This window comes from Mesoplodon bidens (assembly GCF_964165515.1).
Source record: "Mesoplodon bidens genome assembly, chromosome: 18".
In the NCBI taxonomy this organism is placed as follows: domain Eukaryota; kingdom Metazoa; phylum Chordata; class Mammalia; order Artiodactyla; family Ziphiidae; genus Mesoplodon; species Mesoplodon bidens.
This window is the reverse complement of record NC_138175.1, coordinates 60,634,358-60,656,697: the sequence shown is the minus strand read 5'-3', so window position 1 is coordinate 60,656,697 and position 22,340 is coordinate 60,634,358. Positions and strand designations below refer to the sequence as shown.

The window sequence follows — 22,340 nt, the reverse complement described above, 5'->3', positions numbered from 1 at the left end:
TATTTGTATACGTATGGTAAAATTAATCTTAATTTATCCATTCCCCCACCTTTCCTTTTAGATGAGCACAGTTTGTTTTCTAAGTCTATGAGTGTCTTTCTCTGTGGAACTATGTTCATTTGTGTCAGTTGTTAGATAACACCTATAAATGATATCATAGGATATATGCCGTTAGCTTTCTAACATACCTCATGTTCTGTGATTATCTCTAGGCTCATCTGTGGTGCCTCAAAGAGTAGTGTTTCATTGTTTTCCATGGCTAATATTCCACTGTGTACATGGACCACTTCCTCTTTATCCATTTATCTGTTGGTGGACATTTTGGTTGTTTTCATGCCTTGGCTATTGTAAATATGGCTGCAGTGCAGCTGCTGCAGCCTGTGTCTTCTCGATTCTGGTCTTCTCAGGTGAGAGGCCCAGTGGTGGGCCTGCTGCATTGAATGGTGGCTCAATTTTCACTTTTAAACGCAACTCCTTTCTGTTCTCATTATTGGATGTTACCACTTTACATCTCACCAGCAGCTAGAGGGTACACAGTTCTCTAAAACCCCTTTAGCATTTATTGTTCATAGACTTTTTGCTGAAGGTCAGTCGACTAGTGTGAGTTGAATCCATTTTGTAGAAAAGATTTGCATGAGTCTAATAATTCCTGATGTTGAGCTTTTGTTGATTTTCCCGTTTTTAAAAAAAGAGTAAAACTTACCTCTTCATACTATCTCCTTGAAAAATTTGCCTGTTTTGAATTTTTTTGGCCATTCCCTAGCTCAGGATACTTTTTGAGGGCAGGTGTCCTTTACAACCCTGAGACCTTATGAATGTTAAGTGACCATTAGCTGTGGGCTTAAACCCCTCTTGTGGGAAATGGCCACAAGTCAACAGCATTTCTACATTTCGAACTCTGGGTTTTTGGGCAACAGAGCCTTCTTGGAAATCGTGTTAGGAGGCTGAAAATTAGAGTAGAATGTGCCAGGGCAAATCCCCAAGAGCTTATATCTCCTTATTTCTTGTTTGTTATTTAAATTTAATTTTTATTTATTATTAAAGCAAATTAGATAAAAATGTGTTTTTCTAGGTGTACAGAGTTTAGTTTATTATGTCTATGTATCTGTCTATTCATCTTTGGGTCCTTTCCCATGTAGGTTAGTACAGAGTGTTGAGTAGACCTCTCGGTATTCCATAGGTATTTTGTGATTATATATTTCATATGTATTAGTACATGTCTGTTAACCCCCATATCCTAATTCATACATTCCTTACACCTTTCCATTTGCTTAAACATAATTTTCTTTTGTTAATCCATGCGTGTCCTTCTCTTGGAAATAAGTTCTTGGGTATCAGTTTTTAGGTAATACCTAGAAGTGATGTCATAGGATATTTGTCTTTTGGTTTCTTTCTTTCTTCAAGTTGAGTGATAATCTTAAGGTCCTTCTATGGTGGTGCAAACGGCACTGTTTCATTCTTTTCCATGGCTAATATTCCATTGTATACGTGGGCCTCTTCTTCTTTGTATGTTGTTCTGTTGATGGACATTTCGGTGTCTTCCAAGTCTTGGCTATGGTAAATGTTCCTGCAGTACATGATTGCCAGCCTGTGTCTTTTTGATTCTGCTCTGGTCAGGTGATAGGCCCATCAAAGGGCCTACAAGATCACATAGTACCTCAAGTTTTTCGTTTAAGCACACATCCATTCTGTTCTCGCTACTGGCTGTTACCAGTTTACGTCCCCCCAACAACTAGAGGGTATACAGTTCTCTGAAAGCTCTTCAGCATTTATTCTTTGTAAACTTTTTGCTGATGATCATTCTGACGGCTGTGAGGTGAACGTTTCTGTAGATTGGATTTGAATGGCTTTATTAATTCCTGATGTTGAGCATTTTACCATGCCTCTTTTTCTTTCAACAAACAAAAAGAAAGAAAGACAAAGTTTGTGTAACATAAGCCTGTTGAAATTGTCTTCTTGAAATGTTGATGTCTTTTGAATTTTCTGGTCGATTTAGGAAACAACTATATGTGATATCATAAGATAGGTGTCCTCCGCTTTCTCACTTACTATCAGTTGCGTGATTACCTCTAGACTCATCTACCGTGCTGCAAATGGTATTGTTTCATTTTCTTTCTTGGGTAATATTCCATCTGTACATGTACCAGTTTTCTTTGTCCACTCATCTGTTGATGGACTTTTTGGTTGCTTCCATGTCTTGGCTATTGTAATACTGCTGCAGTACAGATTTGCCTGCCTGTGTCTTTCCAATTCTGTCTTTTTACGTTATAGGCCCAGGAGTGGGCCTGCTGCATCCTATAGTAGCTCAATGTTTACCTTTTCAAAGCACCTCCATTCTGTTCCCATTAGTGGCTCTTACCAGGTTACGTCCCACTTCAAATTGAGGGTATGCATTTCTCCACAACCCCTTCAGCACTGACTGTTTGTAGTTTTTTGGCTGATGGTTATTCTGAGGGGTGCGAGCTGTTACCTCTTTGTGGTTGGATTTGCATGTGTCTTGTAATCCCTTGAAAGTGAGCTTTCAGGCATGTCCTTTTATTTTTCAAACTGTGAGTATAGCTTACTTCTTCAAATGGTTTTCTTGAAGTTATGTGCCACATTATGACATTTTTTGTCCTTTACCTGTGTAAAGACATTTTCAGGGCAGGTTTCATTTACAGCCCTGCAGTAGTTTTGCATATGAACTCACCATTAGCACAGATTTTAAAGCTGCTGTTGCAAGTAAGGGCCAGAGAGCAGCAGCATTTCTACGTTCCCTACTTTGGTACCTAGGGAAACAGCCCTCCTACCAGTGGTGTTCCTCAGTTATAAATTAGAGTGGAATGTGCCCTGATAAACCCACAAAAGCTTATGTCTCCTTACTTGTGTTTGTTTTTTAAATTTAATTTATATTTTTTAGTGGAGTAATATTCCATTGTGTACATGGACCACTTCTTCGTTGTGCATTCCTCTGTTGATGGACATTTTCGTTGCATCCAAGTGTTGGCTATGGGAAATATTGCTGGAGTGAAGGATTGCCAGCCTGTGACTTTTTTTTTTTTTTTTTTTTTTTTTTTTTTTGCGGTACGCGGGCCTCTCACTGTTGTGGCCTCTTCCGTTGCGGAGCACAGGCTCTGGATGCGCAGGCTCAGCGGCCATGGCTCACGGGCCCAGCCGCTCCGCAGCATGTGGGATCTTCCCAGACCGGGGCACGAACCCGTGTCCCCTGCATCGGCAGGCGGACTCTCAACCACTGCACCACCAGGGAAGCCCCAGCCTGTGACTTTTTGATTCTCATTTTCTCACGTGATAGGCCCAGCAGTGGGTATGCTTAATTGACTGGTAGCTCAATGTTTACATTGCAAAACACCTCCATTATGTTTTCATTAGTGGCTCTTACCATGTCCCACTTAGTACCAAGGGTAAGCATTTCTTTTTTTTCTTTTTTTTTTTTTTTTTAGTTTCTGCTTTATAACAGAGTGAATCAGTTTTACATATACATCTGTTCCCACATCCCTTCCCTCTTGCGTCTCCCTCCCTCCCACCCTCCCTATCCCACCCCTCCAGGTGGTCACAAAGCACCGAGCTGATCTCCCTGTGCTATGCGGCTGCTTCTCAAGGGTAAGCATTTCTCGAAAACCCCTTCAGCATTCATTGTTTGCACAATTTTTGCCTATGGCTATTCTGACTGGTGTTAGCTGACAGGTTTTTGTAAATTGGATTTGCATATCTTTAATAATTCCTCGTGTTCAGCATTTTTCCAGGCCTTTTTTTTTTGTATTAAAAAAAAAAGTGTGTTGGGCTTCCCTGGTGGAGCAGTGGTTGAGAGTCCACCTGCCGATGCAGGGGACACGGGTTCCTGCCCCGGTCTGGGAAGATCCCCCATGCCGCGGAGCGGCTGGGCCCGTGAGCCATGGCCGCTGAGCCTGCACGTCCGGAGCCTGTGCTCCGCAACGGGAGAGGCCACAACAGTGAGAGGCGCGCGTGCCGCTAAAAAAAAAAAAAAAAAGTGTGAGTACGATATACCTCTTGAAATTTTCTTCTTGGACGGTTGCCCTCTTATGAATTTTTTGGTCGATTTTAGATCCCAGGATTTTTTTTGAGGTTAGGTGTCATTTACAGGTCTGCAATGATTGTGAATATTTAGTGACCATTAGCACTGGGTGTAAAGGTGCGGTTTGGGGAAACGGCCACAAGGCGGCAGCATTTCTCCATTACCAAATCTGGTTACTAGGGTAGCAGAGCCTTTCTGGAAGTCGTGTTCCTAGTTTGTAAATTAGATTGGAATGTGCCAGGAAAAACCCCTATGAGTTTATGTCTTATTACTTCTTGTTCGTTTGTTTTAGTTTTTTAAATCGGGGTAATGATTATTCTTTGTCCTAGGCGTACACAATCTGGTTAATTTGGACACTATCTATGTCTATTCATGTACAGAACCTCTTCCCATGTAAATTATTACAGTGTTCCATAGACCTCCCTTGCTATATGGTCAGCCTTTTTGTTATATGTATTTAATTCGTATTTGTATACGTATGATAACCCTAATCTTAATTTATCCATTCCCACCACCTTTCCTTTTAGATAAGCATAGTTTGTTTTCTAAGTCTGTAATTGTCTTTCTCTGTGGAAATATGTACATTTGTGTCAGTTGTTAGATAACACCTATAAGTGATATCATAGGATATATGGCTTTTGCCTTCCGAGTTACCTCATGTTCCGTGATTATCTCTAGGCTCATCTATGGTGCCTGAAAGAGCAGTGTTTCATTGTTTTCCATGGCTAATATTCCATTGTGTACATGGACCACTTCTTCTTTATCCATTCATCTGTTGGTGGACATTTTGGTTGCTTCCATGTCTTCTCTATTGTGAATATGGCTGCAGTGCAGCTGTTTCAGCCTGTCTTCTCGATTCTGGTCTTCTCAGGTGAGAGGCCCAGCGGTGGGCCTAATGCATCTAATGGTAGCTCAATTTTTACTTTTAAACGCAGCTCCTTTCTGTTCTTATTACTAGCTGTTACCACTTTACATCTCACCAGCAGCTAAAGGGTACACAGTTCTCTAAAACCCCTTCATCATTTATTGTTTGTAGACTTTTTGCTCGAGGTCAGTTGACTGGTGTGAGCTGAATCCATTTTGTAGATTAAATTTGCATGAGTCTAATAATTCCTGATGTTGAACTCTTATCAATTTTCCTGTTTTTAAAAAAAGAGTGAGTAAAACTTACCTCGTCATACTATCTTCTTGAAAAATTTGCCTGTTCTGAATTTTTTTTTAATGTTGAGCCTTCTTTTAATTAATTAATTATTTATTTTATTTTTGGCTGTGTTGGGTCTTCGTTTCTGTGCAAGGTCTTTCTCTAGTTGTGGCAAGCAGGGGCCACTCTTCATCGCGGTGCACAGGCCTCTCACTGTCGCGGCCTCTCGTTGCGGAGCACAGGCTCCAGACGCACAGGCTCAGTAGTTGTGGCTCACGGGCCCAGCTGCTCCACAGCACGTGGGATCTTCCCAGACCAGGGCTCGAACCCGTGTCCCCTGCATTAGCAGGCAGATTCTCAACCACTGCGCCACCAGGGAAGCCTGCCTGTTTTGAATTTTTTTGGCCATTCCCTAGCTCAGGATATTTTCTTAGGGCAAGTGCCTTTACAGCCCTGAGTCCTTGTGAATGTTAAGTGACCATTAGCTGTGGGGTTAAAGCTCGTCTTGCTGGTAACGGCCACAAGTTGGCAGCATTTCTACATTTCGAACCCTGGGTTTTTGGGCAACAGAGTCTTCCTGGAAATCGTGTTAGTAGGCTGAAAATTAGAGTAGAATGTGCCAGGGCAAATCCCCAAGAGCTTATATCTCCTTACTTCTTGTTTGTTTTTTAAATTTAATTTTTTTATTTATTATCAGAGCAAATTAGATAAAAATGTGCTTGTTCGATGTGTACAGTATCCATTTTTTTATGTCTATGTATCTATCTATTCATCTTTGGTGCTTTCCCATGTAGGTTATTACAGAATGTTGAGTAGACCTCTCTTGGTATTCCATAGGTATTTTGTGATTATATATTTCATATGTATTAGTACATGTCTGTTAACTCCCACATCCTAATTCATCCATTCCGTACACCTTTCCATTTGGTTAAACATAATTTTGTTTCCTGAATCCATGCCTGTCCTTCTCTTGGAAATAAGTTCTTGGGTATCAATTTTTAGGTAACACCTAGAAGTGATGTCATAGGATTATCAGTCTTTTGGTTTCTTTCTTACTTCAAGTTGGGTGATGATCTTAAGTTCTGTCTATGGTGGTGCAAACGCACTGTTTCACTCGTTTCCTTTCTTTTTTTTTTAAAGAAGATGTTGGGGGTAGGAGTTTATTAATTTATTTTTGCTGTGTTGGGTCTTCGTTTCTGTGTGAGGACTTTCTCTAGTTGTGGCAAGCGGGGGCCACTCTTCATTGCAGTGTGTGGGCCTCTCACTATTGCGGCCTCTCTTGTTGTGGAGCACAGGCTACAGACGTGCAGGCTCAGTAGTTGTGGCTCACGGGCCTAGTTGCTCCATGGCATGTGGGATCCTCCAAGACCAGGGCTCAAACCCATGTGCCCTGCATTAGCAGGCAGATTCTCAACCACTGCGCCACCAGGTAAGCCCTGTTTCATTCTTTTCCATGGCTAATACTCCATTATGTACATGGACCTCTTCTTCTTTGTGCGTTGTTCTGTTGATGGACATTTTGTTTTTTGCCAATTCCTGGCTATTGGAAATGTTCGTGCAGTGCAGTACTGCCACCCTGTGTCTTTTTGTTTCTGCTCTCTCAGGTGATAGGCCCATCAAAGGGCCTACCAGATCACATTCTACGTCAATTTTTACGTTTAAACGGACATCCATTTTCTTCTCACTACTGGCTATTACCAGTTCACATCCCCCAGCAGCCAGAGGGTACACAGTTCTCTGTAACCCCTTCAGCATTTATTCTTTGTAAACTTTTTGCTGATGATCGTTCTGATGGCTGTGAGGTGAACCTTTCTGTAGATTCGATTTGCATGGCTTTATTAATTCCTGATGTTGAGCATTTTTCCATGCCTCTTTTTTATTTTATACAAACAGAAAAAAGAAAAGAGACAAAGTGTGCGTAAAATATGCCTGTTGAAATTGTCTTCTTGAAATGTTGACGTCTTTTGAATTTTCTGATTGATTTATGACGCCAGGATTTTTTTTTTTGATGGCAGGTGTCATTTACAGGCCTGCAATTATTTTGAATATTACGTGACCATTAGCGCTGGGTTTAAAGCTGCTGCTGTGGGAAACGGCCAAAAGGCGGCAGCATTTCTCCATTCCCAAATCTGGTTGCTAGGGCAGCAGAGCGTTTATGGAAGTCGTGTTCCTAGGCTGTAAATTAGAATGGAATGTGTCACGAAAAAGCCCCTTAAGTTTATGTCTCTTTACTTCTTGTTCGTTTTTTTAATTCAATTTTTATTTTTTATCACAACGAATTTGATTACAATGTTTTATTTGTTCTAGCTATGCGTGATGTGGTTCTTTTACACATATACATATATCTATTCTTCTTCGGATCCTTTTTCCATGTAGGTTATGACACAATATTGAGTAGTCTTCTCTTGGTATTCCGTAAGTCTTTGGTGATTATATATTCCACATGTGTTTGTATATCTCTGTTAACTCCAATATCCTAATGTATCCAATCCTCACACCTCTCCATTTGTTGAACCATAAGTTTGTTTAATGAATCTGTGTTTGCCTTTTGCTGTGGAAATATCTTCATTGGTATCAGTTTTTAGCTAACACCTATAGGTGATATCATATGATATGTGTCTTTCATTTTCTGTCTTACCACAAGTTGCGTGATTACCTCTAGACTCACCTTGGGTGCTGCAAATGGCATTGTTTCATTTTTTTCCTTGGCTAATATTCCATTTGAACAGGTACCAGTTCTTCTTTGTCCACTCAATTGTTGATGGACTTTTTGGTTGCTTCTATGTCTTGGCTATTGTAATACTGTGCAACACAGATTTGCCTGCCAGTGTTTTCCCAATTCTGTCTTCTTAGGTTATAGGCCCAGGAGTTGGCCTGCTGAATCTTATGGTAGCTCAATGTTAACCTTTTAAAGGCACCTCCATTCTGTTCCCATTAGTGGCTCTTACCAGGTTATGTCCCACTTCAAATTGAGGGTATGCATTTCTCCACAACCCCTTCAGCATTTATTGTTTGTAGGTTTTTTTGCTGATGGTTATTCTGAGGGGTGCGAGCTGATACCTCTTTGTGGTTGGATTTGAATGTGTCTCATAATACTTTGAAATGAGCTTTCAGGAATGTCTTTTTATTTTTCAAACTCTGAGTACAGCTTATCTGTTCAACTTGTTTTCTTAAAGTATGTGCCACATTTTGAAATTTTTGCCCTTCACGTGCGTCAAGACATTTTGAGGGCAGGTTTCATTTACAGCCCTGAAATACGTGTGCATATGAAGTGACCATTAGCACAGGTTTTAAAGCTGCTGTGGCAGTTCACGGCCAGAGGGCGGCAGCATTTCTACGTTCCCCACTCTGGTAACAAGGGAAACAGACCTTCCTGCCAGTGGTGTTCTGGGTTATACATTAGAGTGGAATGTTTCCGGATAAACACTCAAAAGCTTATGTATCCTTACTTATGTTTGTTTTTGAAATTTAATTTTTATGTTTTATTGGAGTAATATTCCATTGTGTACCTGACCACATCTTCTTTGTGCATTCCTATGTTAATGCACATTTTCGTTGCTTGCAAGTGTTGGCTATGGTAAATATTGCTGGAGTACAGGATTGCCAACCTGTGTCTTTTTGATTCTCATCTTCTCAGGTGATAGCCCCAGCACTGGGTATGCTTGATTGAATGGTAGCTCAGTGTTTACCTTTTCAAGGCACCTCCATTGTGTTTCCATTAGTGGCTCTTACCATGTCCCACTTAGCAACAAGAGTACGCATTTCTCGAAAACCCCTTCAGCATTCATTGTTTGAACAATTTTGGCCAATGGCCGTTCTGACTGGTGTAAGCTGATAGGTTTTTGTAATTTGGATTTGCATGTCTTTAATAATTCCTAATGTTCAACATTTTTCCACACCCTTTTCTTTTCTATAAAAAAAGTTTGAGTACAATATACCTCTTGAAATTTTCTTCTTGGTAGATGGCCCTCTTTTGAATTTTTTGGTCGATTTTCGACCCCAGGATTTTTTTTTGATGCCAGGTGTCATTTACAGGCCTGCAATGATTGTGAATATTTAGGTTGTAAATTAGAATGGAATGTGCCAGGAAAAAGCCCCTTAAGTTTATGTCTCAATACTTCTTATTAGTTTTTTTGATTTAATTTTTATTTTTTACCACAACAAATTTGATTACAATGTTTTGTTTTTTCTAGGTGTGCATGATGTGATTCTTTTACACATATACATACATGTATTCTTCTTTGGATCCTTTCCCCATGTAGGTTATGACACAATCTTGAGTAGTCTTCTCTTGGTATTCCGTGGATCTTTGGTGATTACGTATTTCACATGTGTCTGTATACCTCTATTAACCCCAATATCGTAATGTATCCAATCCTCACACCTTTCCATTTGGTGAACCATAAGTTTGTTTAATGAATCTGTGGTTGCCTTCCTCTATGGAAATATCTTCACTGGTGTCATTTTTAGAAAACAACTATATGTGATATCATAGGATATGTGTCTCTTTCTGACTTACTACAAGTAATGTGGTTACTTCTACACTCATCTACGGTGCTGCAAATTGCATTGTTTCATATTTTTCCTTGGCTAATATTCCGTCTGTACATGTACCAGTTCTTCTTTGTCCACCCATCTGTTGATGCACTTTTTGGTTGCTTCCATATATTGGCTATTGTAATACTGCTGCAATGCCGATATGCCAGCCTGTGTCTTTCCGATTCTGTCTTCTTAGGTTATAGTTCCAGGAATGGGCCTGCTGGATCATATTGTAGCTCAATATTTACCTTCTAAAGGCACCTCCATTCTGTTCTCATTAGTGGCTCTTTCCAGGTTACGGCCCACTTAAAGTTGAGTGTATGCATTTCTCCCCAACACCTTCAGCATTCCGTGTTTGTAGTTTTCATGCTGATGGTTATTCTGACTGGTGTGAGCTGATACCTCTTTGTGGTTGGATTTACACGCGTCTAATAATCCGTTGAAATTGAGCGTTAAGGCATATCCTTTTTTTTCAAACTGTGATTACAACTTCTTCAAATTTTTTCTTAAAGTATGTGCTACATTTTGAAATTTTTTGGCCATTACCTCCCACAAGACATTTTGAGAGCTGGTTTCACTTATAGCCCTGCAGTACTTTTTCATATGAAGTGACGATTAGCACAGGTTTTAACGCTGCTGTTTCGGGTAACGGCCAGAGGGTGGCAGCATTTCTACATTCCACATGCTGGTACTAGGGAAACAGACCTTCCTGACAGTGGTGTTGCTCTGTTATAAATTAGAGCGGAATGTGCCCGGATAAACCCACAAAAGCTGATGTCGCCTTACTTATGCTTGTTTTTTTAAAAATTTAATTTATACTTTTTAGTGGAGTAATATTCCATTGTGTACATGGGCCACTTCTTCTTTGTGCATTCCTCTGTAGATGGACATTTTTGTTGCTTCCAAGTGTTGGCTATGGTAAATATTGCTGGAGTACAGGTTTGCCAGCCTGTGACTTTTTCATTCTCATTTTCTCAGGTGATAGGCAAAGCAGTGGGTATGCTTGATTGACTGGAAGCTCAATGTTTACCTTTTCAAAGCACCTCCATTGTATTTTCATTAGTGGCTCTTACCACGTCCCACTTAGCACCGAGGGTACGCATTTCTCCACAACCCCTTCAGCATTCATTGCACAATTTTTGCCGATGGCCATTCTGACTTGTGTTAGCTGATAGGTTTTTGTAATCTGGATTTGCATGTCCTTAGTAATTCCTAATGTTTAGCATTTTCCCACACCTTTTTATTTTCTATTTAAAAAAAAAAATAGTGTGAGTAGTATATATCTCTTGAAATTTTCTTCTTGGAAGGTTGCCGTTTTTAAATTTTTTAGTCGATTTTCGACCCCAGGATCTTTTTTGAGGGCACGTGTTATTTACAGGCCTGCAATTATTGAGAATATTTAGTGACCTTTAGCACTGGGTTTAAAGCTGCTCTTGTGGGAAACGGCCACAAGGAGGCAGCGTTTCTCCATTACGAAATCTGGTTACTAGGGCAGCAGAGCTTTTCTGGAAGTCGTGTTCCTAGCTTGTAAATTAGAACGGAATGTGTCAGAAAAAAGCCCCTTAAGTTTATGTCTCATTACTTATTCTTCGTGTTTTTACTTTAATTTTCATTTGTTATCAGAGCACGTTTGATTATACTGTTCTGTTTGTTCTAGGTGTGCAAGATGAGGTTCTTTTACACACACACACACACACACACACATATATATATATATATATGTATTCTTCTTCAGATCCTTTTCCCATGTAGGTTATGACACAATGTTGAGAGTCTCTTGGTATGCCGTAGTTCTTTGGTGATTACGTATTTCACATGTTTTTGTATATCACTGTTTACCCCAATATCATAATGTATCCAATCCTCACACCTTCCATTTGGTGTACCATAAGTTTGTTTAGTGAATCTGTGATAGCCTTTCTCTGTGGAAGTATCTTCATTGGTATCAATTTTTAGGTAACACATATAAGTGATATCATAGGAAAGGTGTCTTTCACTTTCTGACTAACTACAAGTAGCATGATTACTTCGAGACTCATCTATGGGCTGCAAATGACATTGTTTCATTTTTTCCCCAGGTAATATTCCATCTCTACATGTAGCAGTTCTTCTTTGCCCACCCATCTGTTGGTGGACTTTTTGGTTGCTTCCATATCTTGGCTATTGTATTACTGTGCAGTGCATATTTGCCTGCCTGTGTCTTTCCAATTCTGTCTTCTTAGGTTATAGGTCCAGGAATGGGCCTGCTGGATCATATGGTAGCTCAATGTTTACCTTTTAAAGGCACCTCCATTCTCTTCTCATTAGTAGATCTTTCCAGGTTACATCCCTGTTAAAGTTGAGGGTATGCATTTCTCCACAACGCCTTCAGCATTCAGTGTTTGTAGTTTTCTTGCTGATGGTTATTCTGACTAGTGTGAGCTGATACCTCTTAGTGGTTGTATTTGCATACGTCTAATAATCCGTTCAAATTGAGCTTTAAGACGTTCTTTTTTTTTCAAACTGTGATTACAGCTTACTTTTTCAACTTGTTTTCTTAAAATATGTGCCACATATTGCAAATTTTGGCCATTACCTCCCTCAAGACATTTTGAGGGCAGGTTTTATTTCCTGCCCTGCAGTACTTGTTCATATGAAGTGACCGTCAGCACAGATTGTAAAGCTGCTGTTGCAGGTAACGGCCAGAGAGCAGCAGCATTTCTGTTTTTCCCACTCTGCTACCTAGGGAAACAGACCTTCCTGCCAGTGGTGTTCCTCAGTTATAAAGTAGAGTGGAATGTGCCCTGATAATCCCCAAAAGCTTATGTCTCCTTGCTTATGTTTGTTTTTAAAATTGAATTTATATTTTTTATTGGAGTAATATTCCACTGTGTACACGGACCACTTGTTCTTTGTGCAGTCCTCTGTTGATGGATATTTTCATTGCTTCCAAGTGTTGACTATGGTAAATATTGCTGGAGTGCAAGTTTCCCAGCCTGTGACTTTTTGATTTTCATTTTCTCAGGTGGTAGGCCCAGCAGTGGGTATGCTTGATTCACTAGTAGCTCAATGTTTACATTTTCAAAGCACCTCCATTGTGTTTTCATTAGTGGCTCTTACCATGTCCCTCTTATAACTGAGGGTACGCATTTCTCCACAATCCCTTCACATTTATTGTTTGCAGCATTTTTGCTGTGGCCATTCTGACTGGTGTGAGCTGATAGGTTTTTGTAATTTGGGTTTGCCTGTCTTTAAAAATTCCTGAAATTTATCATCTTTCCAGGCCTTTTTCTTTTCTGTTAAAAAAAAAAGAGAGAAAAAGGTGTGAGTACAGTATACCTCTTGAAGTCTCTTGTTGAAAGGTTCCCCTCCTTCAGAAAGTTCTGGTGGATTTTGGTCCCCAGGATATTTTTTTCAGGGCAGGTTTCATTTACAGGCCTGGAATGATTGCAAATATTTAATGACCATTAGCACTGGGTTTAAGCTGCTGTGGTGGGAAACGGCCACAAGGCAGCAGCATTTCTCCTTTACCAAAACTGGTTACTAGGATAGCAGAGCCATTCTGGAAGTTGTTTTCCTAACTTGTAAATTTGAATGGAATGTGCCAGGAAAAAAACCCATAAGTTTATGTCTCATTACTTCTTGTTTGTTTTTTTAATTGGGGTAATGATTAGAATGTTGTTTCTCCAAGGCCTACACACTGTGGTTCATTTGCACATTATATATATATATATATATATATATTCATGTACAGTACCTCTTCCCATGTAAATTATTACATAGTGTTCCGTAGATCTCCCTTGCTATATGGTCAGTCTTTCTGTTATATGTATTTAATATGTATTTGTATACATATGGTAAACCTAATCTTTATTTATCCATTCCCACCACCTTTCCTTTTAGCTAAGCATAGTTTGTTTGCTACGTCTGTGAGTGTCTTTCTCTGTGGGAATATGTTCATTTGTGTCAGTTGTTATATAACACCTATAAGTGATATCCTAGGATACGTGTCTTTTGCTTTCCGAGTTACCTCATGTTCCATCATTATCTCTAGGCTCATCTATGAGCACTGTTTCATTCTTTTCCATGGCTAATATTCCACTGTGTACATTGACTTCTTATTCTTTGTGCGTTGTTCTGTTGATGGACCTTTCGGTTTCTTCCAAGTCTTATCTATGGTAAATGTTCCGCAGTGCATGATTGCCAGCCTGTGTCTTTCTGATTCTGCTCTGCTCAGGTGATAGTCCCATGAAAGGGCCTACCAGATCACATACTACCTCAATTTTTACGTTTAAACGCACATGCATTCTGTTCTCACTATTGGCTATTACCAGTTTACATCCCCCAGCATCCAGAGGGTACACAGTCCTCTGAAACCCCTTCAGCAATTATTGTAAACTTTTTGCTGATCATCATTCTGATGGCTGTGAGGTGAACGTTTCTGTTGCATGGCTTTATTAATTCCTGATGTTGAGCAGTTTTCCATGGCTGTTTTTTTTAACAAGAAAAAAAAGAAAAGTGTGCATGAAATATGCCTTTTGAAATTGTCTTCTTGAAATGTTGACGTCTTTTGAATTTTCTGGTCGATTTATGACGCCAGGATTTTTTTTGATGGCAGGTGTCATTCACAGGCCTGCATTTATTTTGAATATTACGTGACCATTAGCGCTGGGTTTAAAGCTGCTGTTTTGGGAAACGGCCACAAGGCGGCAGCATTTCTCCATTCCCAAATCTGGTTGCTAGAGCAAAAGAGCGTTTCTGGAAGTCGTGTTCTAGGTTGTAAATTAGAATGGAATGTGCCAGGAAAACGCCCCTTAAATTTATCTCTCATTAATTCTTGTTCGTTTTCTTAATTTAATTTTTATTTTTTAACAGAGCAAATTTGATTTCACTGTTCTGTTTGTTCTAGGTGTGCAAGATGAGGTAAAAGTACACACGTACACACACACACACACACACACACACATATATTCTTCTTCAGATCCTTTTCCCATGTAGGTTATGACACAATGTTGAGTAGTCTTCTCTTGGTATTCCATAGGTCTTTGGAGATTATGTATTTCACATGTGTTTGTATATCTCTGTTGAGCCCAATATCGTGATGTATCCAGTCCTCACACTTTTCCATTTGGTGAGCCATAAGTTTGTTTAATGAAGCTGTGATTGACTTTCTCTGGAAATATCTTCATTGGTATCAATTTGTAGGTAACACCTATAAGTGATATCACAGGATATGTGTCTTTCACTTTCTGACTTACTACAAGTGTGTGATTACTTCGAGACTCATCTATGGTGCTGCAACTGACATTGTTTCATTTTTTCACTAGCTAATATTCCATCTCTACATGTAGCAGTTCTTCTTTGTCCACCCATCTGTTGGTGGACTTTTTGGTTGCTTCCATGTCTTGGCTATTGTAATACTGCTGCAATGCAGATTTGCCTGCCTGTGTCTTTCCAATTCTGTCTTCTTAGGTTATAGGTCCAGGAATGGGCCTGCTGGATCATATGGTAGCTCAATGTTTACCTTTTATTTTTATTTTTTTATTTTTATTTTTTTTTGCGGTACACGGGCCTCTCACTTTTGTGCCCTCTCCCGTTGCGGAGCTCAGCGGCCATGGCTCACGGGCCTAGCCGCTCCACGGCATGTGGGATCTTCCCGGACCGGGGCACGAACCCGCATTCCCTGCATCGGCAGGTGGACTCTGAACCACTGCGCCACCAGGGAAGCCCAATGTTTACCTTTTAAAAGCAGCTCCATTCTGTACTCATTCGTGGCTCTTTCCAGGTTACATCCCCCTTAAAGTTGAGGGTATGCTTTTCTCCACAACACCTTCAGCATTCAGTGTTTCTTGTTGTCTTGCTGATGGTTATTCTGACTGGTGTGAGCTGATACCTCTTTGTGGTTGGATTTGCATGTCTAATAATCCGTTCAAATTGAGCTTTAAGGCATTTCCTTTTTTTTTTTCCAAACTGTGATTACAGCTTACTTTTTCAACTTGTTTTCTTAAAGTATGTGCCACATATTGCAAATTTTGGCCATTACCTCCCTCAAGACATTTTGAGGGCTGGTTTTATTTCCTGCCCTGCAGTACCCACAGTGCTCCTCCCAGCTGAACACAAACCCCTCAGCCCTGCACCAGGACACACGGTCATGGACTCCGCAGCCACAGGAGCCAAACCTGAAAGAACGTGAAGGCCATCAGAAGCGGATGCAGAAATGAACCATGCACGCTCCTAGGAAGGAATATTCCACAGTAATGGAGTACATTTTGTTTAAAGGTAGTAAAACTATAAAAATTATTTTTTAAAAAACTATATTCACAAGATGAAAGAATCTCATGGACACAATGCTGAGCCATCAAGAGCAATAAAGCAGCAAGCATGGTACACCCCCTTACAGACTTTGGAACTAGGCAAAGTTGGGCTGCATTGTTTAGGGATGCGTGCTTACGTGTAAACTATGAGGACAAGTCACTGACGCAAAATCAGAACAGCTACCACACAGTGGGGAGGAGGCTGGGACGAGGGAAGGGCACTCCTGGGTGTCCACTCATCATGTTCTGTTTCTTTTTTTTGTTTTTTGCGGTACGCGGACCTCTCCCTGTTATGGCCTCTCCCGTTGCGGAGCACAGGCTCCAGACGCGCAGGCTCCGCGGCCATGGCTCACGGGCCCAGCCGCTCCATGGCATGTGGGATCTTCCCAGACCGGGGCACGAACCCGTGTCCCCTGCATCGGCAGGCGGACTCTCAACCACTGCGCCACCAGGGAAGCCCCATGTTCTGTTTCTTGATGTTTATGATTATTCTTTACGTGTATATAACCTAATCCTTAATATGTACTTACAGCTTATCATTATTCTTTATTAAGAAGGGCGTCCAAAGTAGAAGGAGACCTGCTTCTCCCAAGGAAGAAAAGGAATAGTTTCTACCAGTGAAATCGCGATACCATGGCTGCTTCAACCATCAAGCCTGACAACAACTCCCGTGAGAGGGGCACCGGGGCCACGACACTCAGAAGGAGGCTCTGGGGCCTCAGTCCTGGGTCACTGCCTCTGAGGAGCCCACGGCACCTGGTCAAAGTTCTCAGTCATTCTGTGCACGACCCTTTTGCCTTGGCTGCTCTGGCACAGCTCGGCCGGCACCATCGCTGGGAGAAAAAGAAGAAACGTGCAGAAGAGGGAACCGGGCTTCAAGCTGACCCATCTCCTTCTACGGAGACGATGCCACACTCCCTAAGAGAGGACAGCAAGGCCACAGAATCCAGCCTCTCTGCCTGAGGCCTGGCCTCACTAGCGCCCCACGCTTCTGATGCCACAGGGAGAATTTCGCTAGGTGACCTCAGACCACCTGGTTGGACACATGGGGCTTTCAGACACGCAGGTCCTGTCCGACCCCGCACCTCTGGGGTCACAATCTGGAGGTGGGCCTGGAAGCCTCCAGGTTTTTGCTTTTGATAACATCTTTGTTGATGTTGAATTTCTTTACCACACAGTTAGTTAACCCATTTTAAGTATTAAGCTCAGTTGTGTTTTGCATACTCACAGGGTTGTGCAGCCACCAGCACAAGGCACTTGACAACATTTCCATCATCCCCCCAGAACCCCACTCTTTAGAGGTCACCCCTCATTTCCCACAGCCCAGGCATCCCCAGTCCACTTTCTGTCTCTGTGGGCTTGCCTGTTCTGGATGTCTCATGTAAGCGGAATCCACTAAGTGTCTTTTTCTGTCTGGCCTCTCACTGAGCATCATGTTTTCGAGGTTCATCCACATCAGAGCCTGTGTCAGTGCTTCACTCCTTTCCCATGGCTGAGTTGCCCTGACCCTCTCTGCTTTTAACTCTATAATTAACTGTGTCTCCCTGCCTGCACCGCACGCGGCTGAGGATTTCACCTTCTGTCATTCTTGGGGTGTAAGCTGAACTTTGAACCAACACCAAGGGGTCCTGTGCAGAGGCTGAGAGCCCAGCCCCACACGATGCACAGTTGCCCTGTGTGACCAGAGCCCAGGAGGAAGGGTGAGATTGGCCTGCCCATTCACAGGACCAGCGTCCTACGGTCTCATGGGAAACCAACTTGCTCGTCAGCGTCTCGTGAGAGCTGCTCCCCACCATGCCACGCGGGCAAGACAGGCTGGTCAGGGGCCACGGTGCTGCCTCCAGCTCAGGCCCACTCACACTAACTGTCTAGTTGGCAAGTGCCGAGGCTCCAGGGGAGGGTCCTTCCTGCTGCTTCCAGCTTCTTGGGGCTCCAGGCATCCCTGGGCTTCTGGCTGCATCCCTCCCACCTCTGCCTTCATCTTCACGTGGCTTCCCCCATGTCCGTGCCTCCACTCATCATATAAGCACGCAGTTACACAGGATTGGGACCACCCTAGGGCCCCTGTTTCACCTAGTTACACGACCAGGCCCTGCTTCCAAATGAGGCCATGTCCTGAGCCCCTGGGGTCAGGACATGGATGTCCCTTTCCCTGGGGGGTACACAATCCCGCTTCAGTCTGAGATAACAGTAATGTTGCCCAGGAAACAAGCCAGCCCCTTACCTAAGCCAGCCCCTCGAAGAGGTCTGAACCTGCCTGGTCTCCTGGAAACTGGGCAGGAGAGTGTGGCTCAGGACCCGAGTGTGAAGGACACCGGGAAGCTCCCGTGTGAGGCTCCTCTTCACAGCAGCAGCACTGGACCAGCTGATGAGGTCCGGCAGGGCCACCCGAGCTCTTTAGGGGACTCGACCCACGTGGACTGGGGGCGACAGGCAGCAGTGAGTGGGCGTGTGATGAAGTGTATGTGACGGGCCTGCAGTGAGCAGGTGAGCACGTGTGTGTGTGACATCAGGCACACGTGACGGGTCGGCAGTGAGCACACACGTCTGAGATCAGGGGCGGTACACACGTGACCAGGTTCACGTGGCATCTTAGCGGGCAGGGCACCACAGGGCTGCAGTGCTGCCACGGGCTCGAGCCACCCACCCTACCTGGTGTGGAGCATCCCTCCCCCACCACGTGCCCCAGCAGCTCCCACGTCCGCAGCCGCGCAGTGGCTGCACCTGCGCAGAGTACTTCGCCTGGGCAAGTACTTCTGGAAGAGGGTCACCTCCATGGTGACGGCGACCTTCCTCTTCTGCTGCTTCAGCGGGGGTGCCCCTGCCAGTGCCTGCTTGTACCAAGGCATCCGGGCAGCAGAGGGCTGGTCTCTGCACCTGAGACCAAAGAGAAGGACTTGAGGGGCTGCGCTTTCTCCCACCAGGAGCCGCATTTCCAGGGGGACCAGCGGGGGCATTTCAGACACACAGGGCCGGACATTCTGGTTCATCTTCCCCCAACACGGTGGGCGAAAGGACAGCCACGTGGGACCTCAGACCACGTAGGACAAGGCGCGTGTCGAGGACCAGTGAGTGTCCGTTGTTGCAGCACGTCCATCCTCCATCGGCCGGCCCCCCTCCCCCGAAGGCTGGGTCTATTAACACAGGGGACCCTGGAAGGGGGTTTTCTGTGTGGCTGGCTCACTGAAGCTGGGTGTTTGGGGGACATGGGGCAGTCTGCAGTCTTGGTGAAGACGTTCTCTCCGGGGAAATGAGGCGGACACTCAGTCCCCGGTCTGTGGATGGTCTAGTCCTCTGGGTGTCATGTCTCTTCTTGGGGGTCACTGGGGCTTTCTCCTCACCCCGTGGGGTACAGGAGGGGAGGGATGGACACGTCCTGGGCTCAATGCACCTGGGCTCCTGGGGAGGACCTCCCCGGCCAACATGTTAACAGGCCTCAGTCACCCCTGCTCGACACCCCCTTCAGGGACTCGGCAAGTGGACCTGCCCTGTGAAACGGGGCGCCTGGGTCGGGGGGCTGGTGGGTCCCTTCTCAGATAGCCATACTCAGGTCTCGGGGTGGGTGCGGTGGCCTGTGGCCACTCGCCAAGGTCACCACGCCGTTGCGGCTCCTTTCTGGGGTCTGAGATGCCCCAGAGGTGGCTGGGGGAGGGGCGGAGGTCGCTGTGACTGGGACTTGTGGGACGGAGGTCCTGGACCCTGGGTCCCTCCCCGAGGAGGAGTGGGGGTCATGCCCAGAGAGGGGAGGCCGGTGACGGTCCTGGGTGTCAGCAAGCACAGCGCCGCGCCCCGCCCCGCAGGCCGGGTGTGTGATTCCTGCGGTCCCGGCACAGAACACCAGACGGGGCATGGGGTTGGGACAGGGGACGCTTCCTCTCAGGCCTGGAGCCCGAGGTCAAGGTGCTGGGGTCCCGCTCCTCTGCAGGATCTGGGGTCAGTCGGTCCCAGGCCACTCCCAGCCCCACCTCCGTCTCTGCCATGACATCGCCTTCTCCCCCGTGTGTCTGGGCCCAAATGCCCCCCATGAGGACGCCTGCACACAGGTCAGTGACCTCGGCTCACCCCGGGCAGCTCTGCGGTGGCCCATCTGCACACAAAGCCCCATTCTGAGGTCCCGGGGAGTCCGTCTTCCGGGGCCTCTTGAGGTGAGAATCCTCGTGGTCGACACAGCTTGTGGGGGCGTGGGGGGCCCCCCAGGCCGGAATCCAGGAGCCTCACGGAGGAAGTGGTGTCCTGACTCAGGGAGGCCAAGGGGCAGTCAGCCCTGCCCTCCGGGGAGTGGGGAGTCTCTAGAGGTCCGGGCCGGAGCTGGCAGGGGGACGCGGCGGTCAGAGGCGGGCGGCCTGGGCTGCGACGGGCGGGGTCGCTTAGGGGCAGGGGTACGGGGGCCTCAAGGATGCCCTCTGTCTGCTCCTACGAAGGCGGCCGGCCGCGGGCTCCCAGCCAGGTTGGGCCAAACGTGGAGCGGTTTGAAGACACCCCCCAGGGCCGCCTTCGAGAAGTGCCTTGTGCCTGGGGACATGGAGCCTCCAGCCTGCTGGGGAGTGTGTGGGCTGGTGGCACGTGGGGCTGCATCAGGGCCCTGAGGAGCTCGAGGTGCATGCTCCAGGCCTCACCTGATCCGGGATGGAGGGTGGCTGCCCAGGGCCTCCTGCTTCGAGCACCGCCCCTGGGCTGGGCGGGGCCAGCAGGTCCCCTGACCCGTCACTTCAGCCAAGCTGAGGCTGCTGAGCAGCCAGGGCCAGAGCACGACCTGTGGGTGGGATGTGCATGGGGAGGTCGCATCAACAGAGGCGGGTCATCCACTGGACATAGGACAGGAGCGAGCGGGACAGCAAGGCAGCCGGACACCCAGCTCGGGTGGGGAGGCGGCTGCGTGTCCTCCATCTTCAGCAACCAGACGTGTGTGTAGAGATGTTCGTCCAGATACCGAGGGGCTCTTTCCTCTGATGCCTCGTGTCTCATCATCTGGCAGGTGTGAGGGTCCTGGGGCGACCGTGACAACATGCCGGAAGCCTGGGGGGGGGTCACAACAGCAGAGATTTCTCTCTCGCAGCTCTGGACGCTGGAAATACACAATGAAGGTGCGGTTGGTTCCTTCTGGAACTTCAGGGAATCTGCCCTGGCCTCTCCCAGCTTCTCTGGTCTCCAGAAATCCTTGGCACCTCTGTACTTGGGGCTGCATCACCCCCATCTCTGCCTCCATCATCATGTGGCTTCTCCTCTGTGTCTGTGTCCAGATTTCCCTCTTCTTATAAGGACACCAGCTGCTGGATTTAGGGCTCTCCCTAATCCAGCATGACCTCATCTTAACCACGTCTGCAGAGACCCTGTTTCAGAAATAAGGCCTAATTCTGGGGACAGAATGGGTATAAATTGGGGGCGGGGGGACACTACTGAGCCCACAGTAGTAAGGTGTTAGCGGATGGAGGGAACGAGAAGTGCCCACCGAACTGACAGGGCATCATGAGACCGAAAAGCGAGGCAGGCAGCTCCAGGTAATTAATGGATCCGTTTATTATTGGGTAGTTTACTCACAGGGTGGGACTGGGATGAGATGGACAGTGATCGGAAGCGTGTGCCGCCGTGCTCTGCATGGCCAAGGGGTCACCGGGACAGCTTATGGTTAACTTGTGGGCGGGGTGTGCTTGGAAACAGGACATACATTCCTAAGTCAAGGTTCATGAATGGGTAACTGGCCTCGTGGGTGCTGGGAACACGTCAGTGAAGGTCTTCCTCGTTTGGGGACTAACAAAGTATAGAGGCCACCTGGTCCTGATAATTACTAAACAGCCTCTATTAACTAGAAAAGCCTTGAGGACAGAGACATGATCGACCATACAGTACAGTCCTGGGTAAGGTCAGCGGAAGGACAAGCCCAGGATGGCATCAGTTATGCTAACAGCCTTACATGGCGGGGAGGCAGGCCTGGGGAAGGTGTGGGCTTGAGTCCCGCAGGTGCCCCGGAGAAATGGACGCAGGCCAGGCAGTGGGGTGGGCCTTGCACCTCGAATGGGACAGGGACGTGGCCCTAAGAAGTGACCTGACACTTGTTCGTAGGGACCCCTCTGTTCAGGGTGGACACGCCTGTGTCCAGGGTCACGTCCTGCCGCATGGGGCCCGACCTCTGCGTGACCTCTGCGGGCCGTCCTGAGTGGGAGTATATTGTGTCAGGAGCCTCAGGCAGGACACATCCTCCGGGTTTGGGGAGGACCCCAGGAGGCCTTGGAGGCCAATTCTGGTGGGGGAGGGGCGAGGGTTCAACTCTGCCACCGTAAGGGCGGCGTCCACACATGGAGGGGGCAGTGTTATCAGTTTACCTGAGAAAACACAC

The 22,340-nt window shown here is 45.6% G+C and overlaps 1 protein-coding gene across 14 annotated transcripts in view; it reads left to right on the top strand.

Moving 5' to 3' along the window:
* LOC308606613 (uncharacterized protein) overlaps positions 1-17,424 on the top strand; it is an 86,368-nt gene extending 68,944 nt beyond the window's left edge. For 8 of the 14 annotated variants that reach the window (XR_014013855.1, XR_014013856.1, XR_014013857.1 and 5 more), the window contains one exon: positions 16,561-17,424. Coding sequence is in view for 2 of the 14 variants with exons in the window: in XM_081217715.1 (XP_081073841.1) it covers positions 16,561-16,627 (67 nt within the window). In the remaining 12 variants the exon portion in view is untranslated. The other 6 variants (XR_014013853.1, XR_014013854.1, XR_014013858.1 and 3 more) reach the window with 6 other exon arrangements.
* Positions 17,425-22,340: the final 4,916 nt, after the last annotated feature.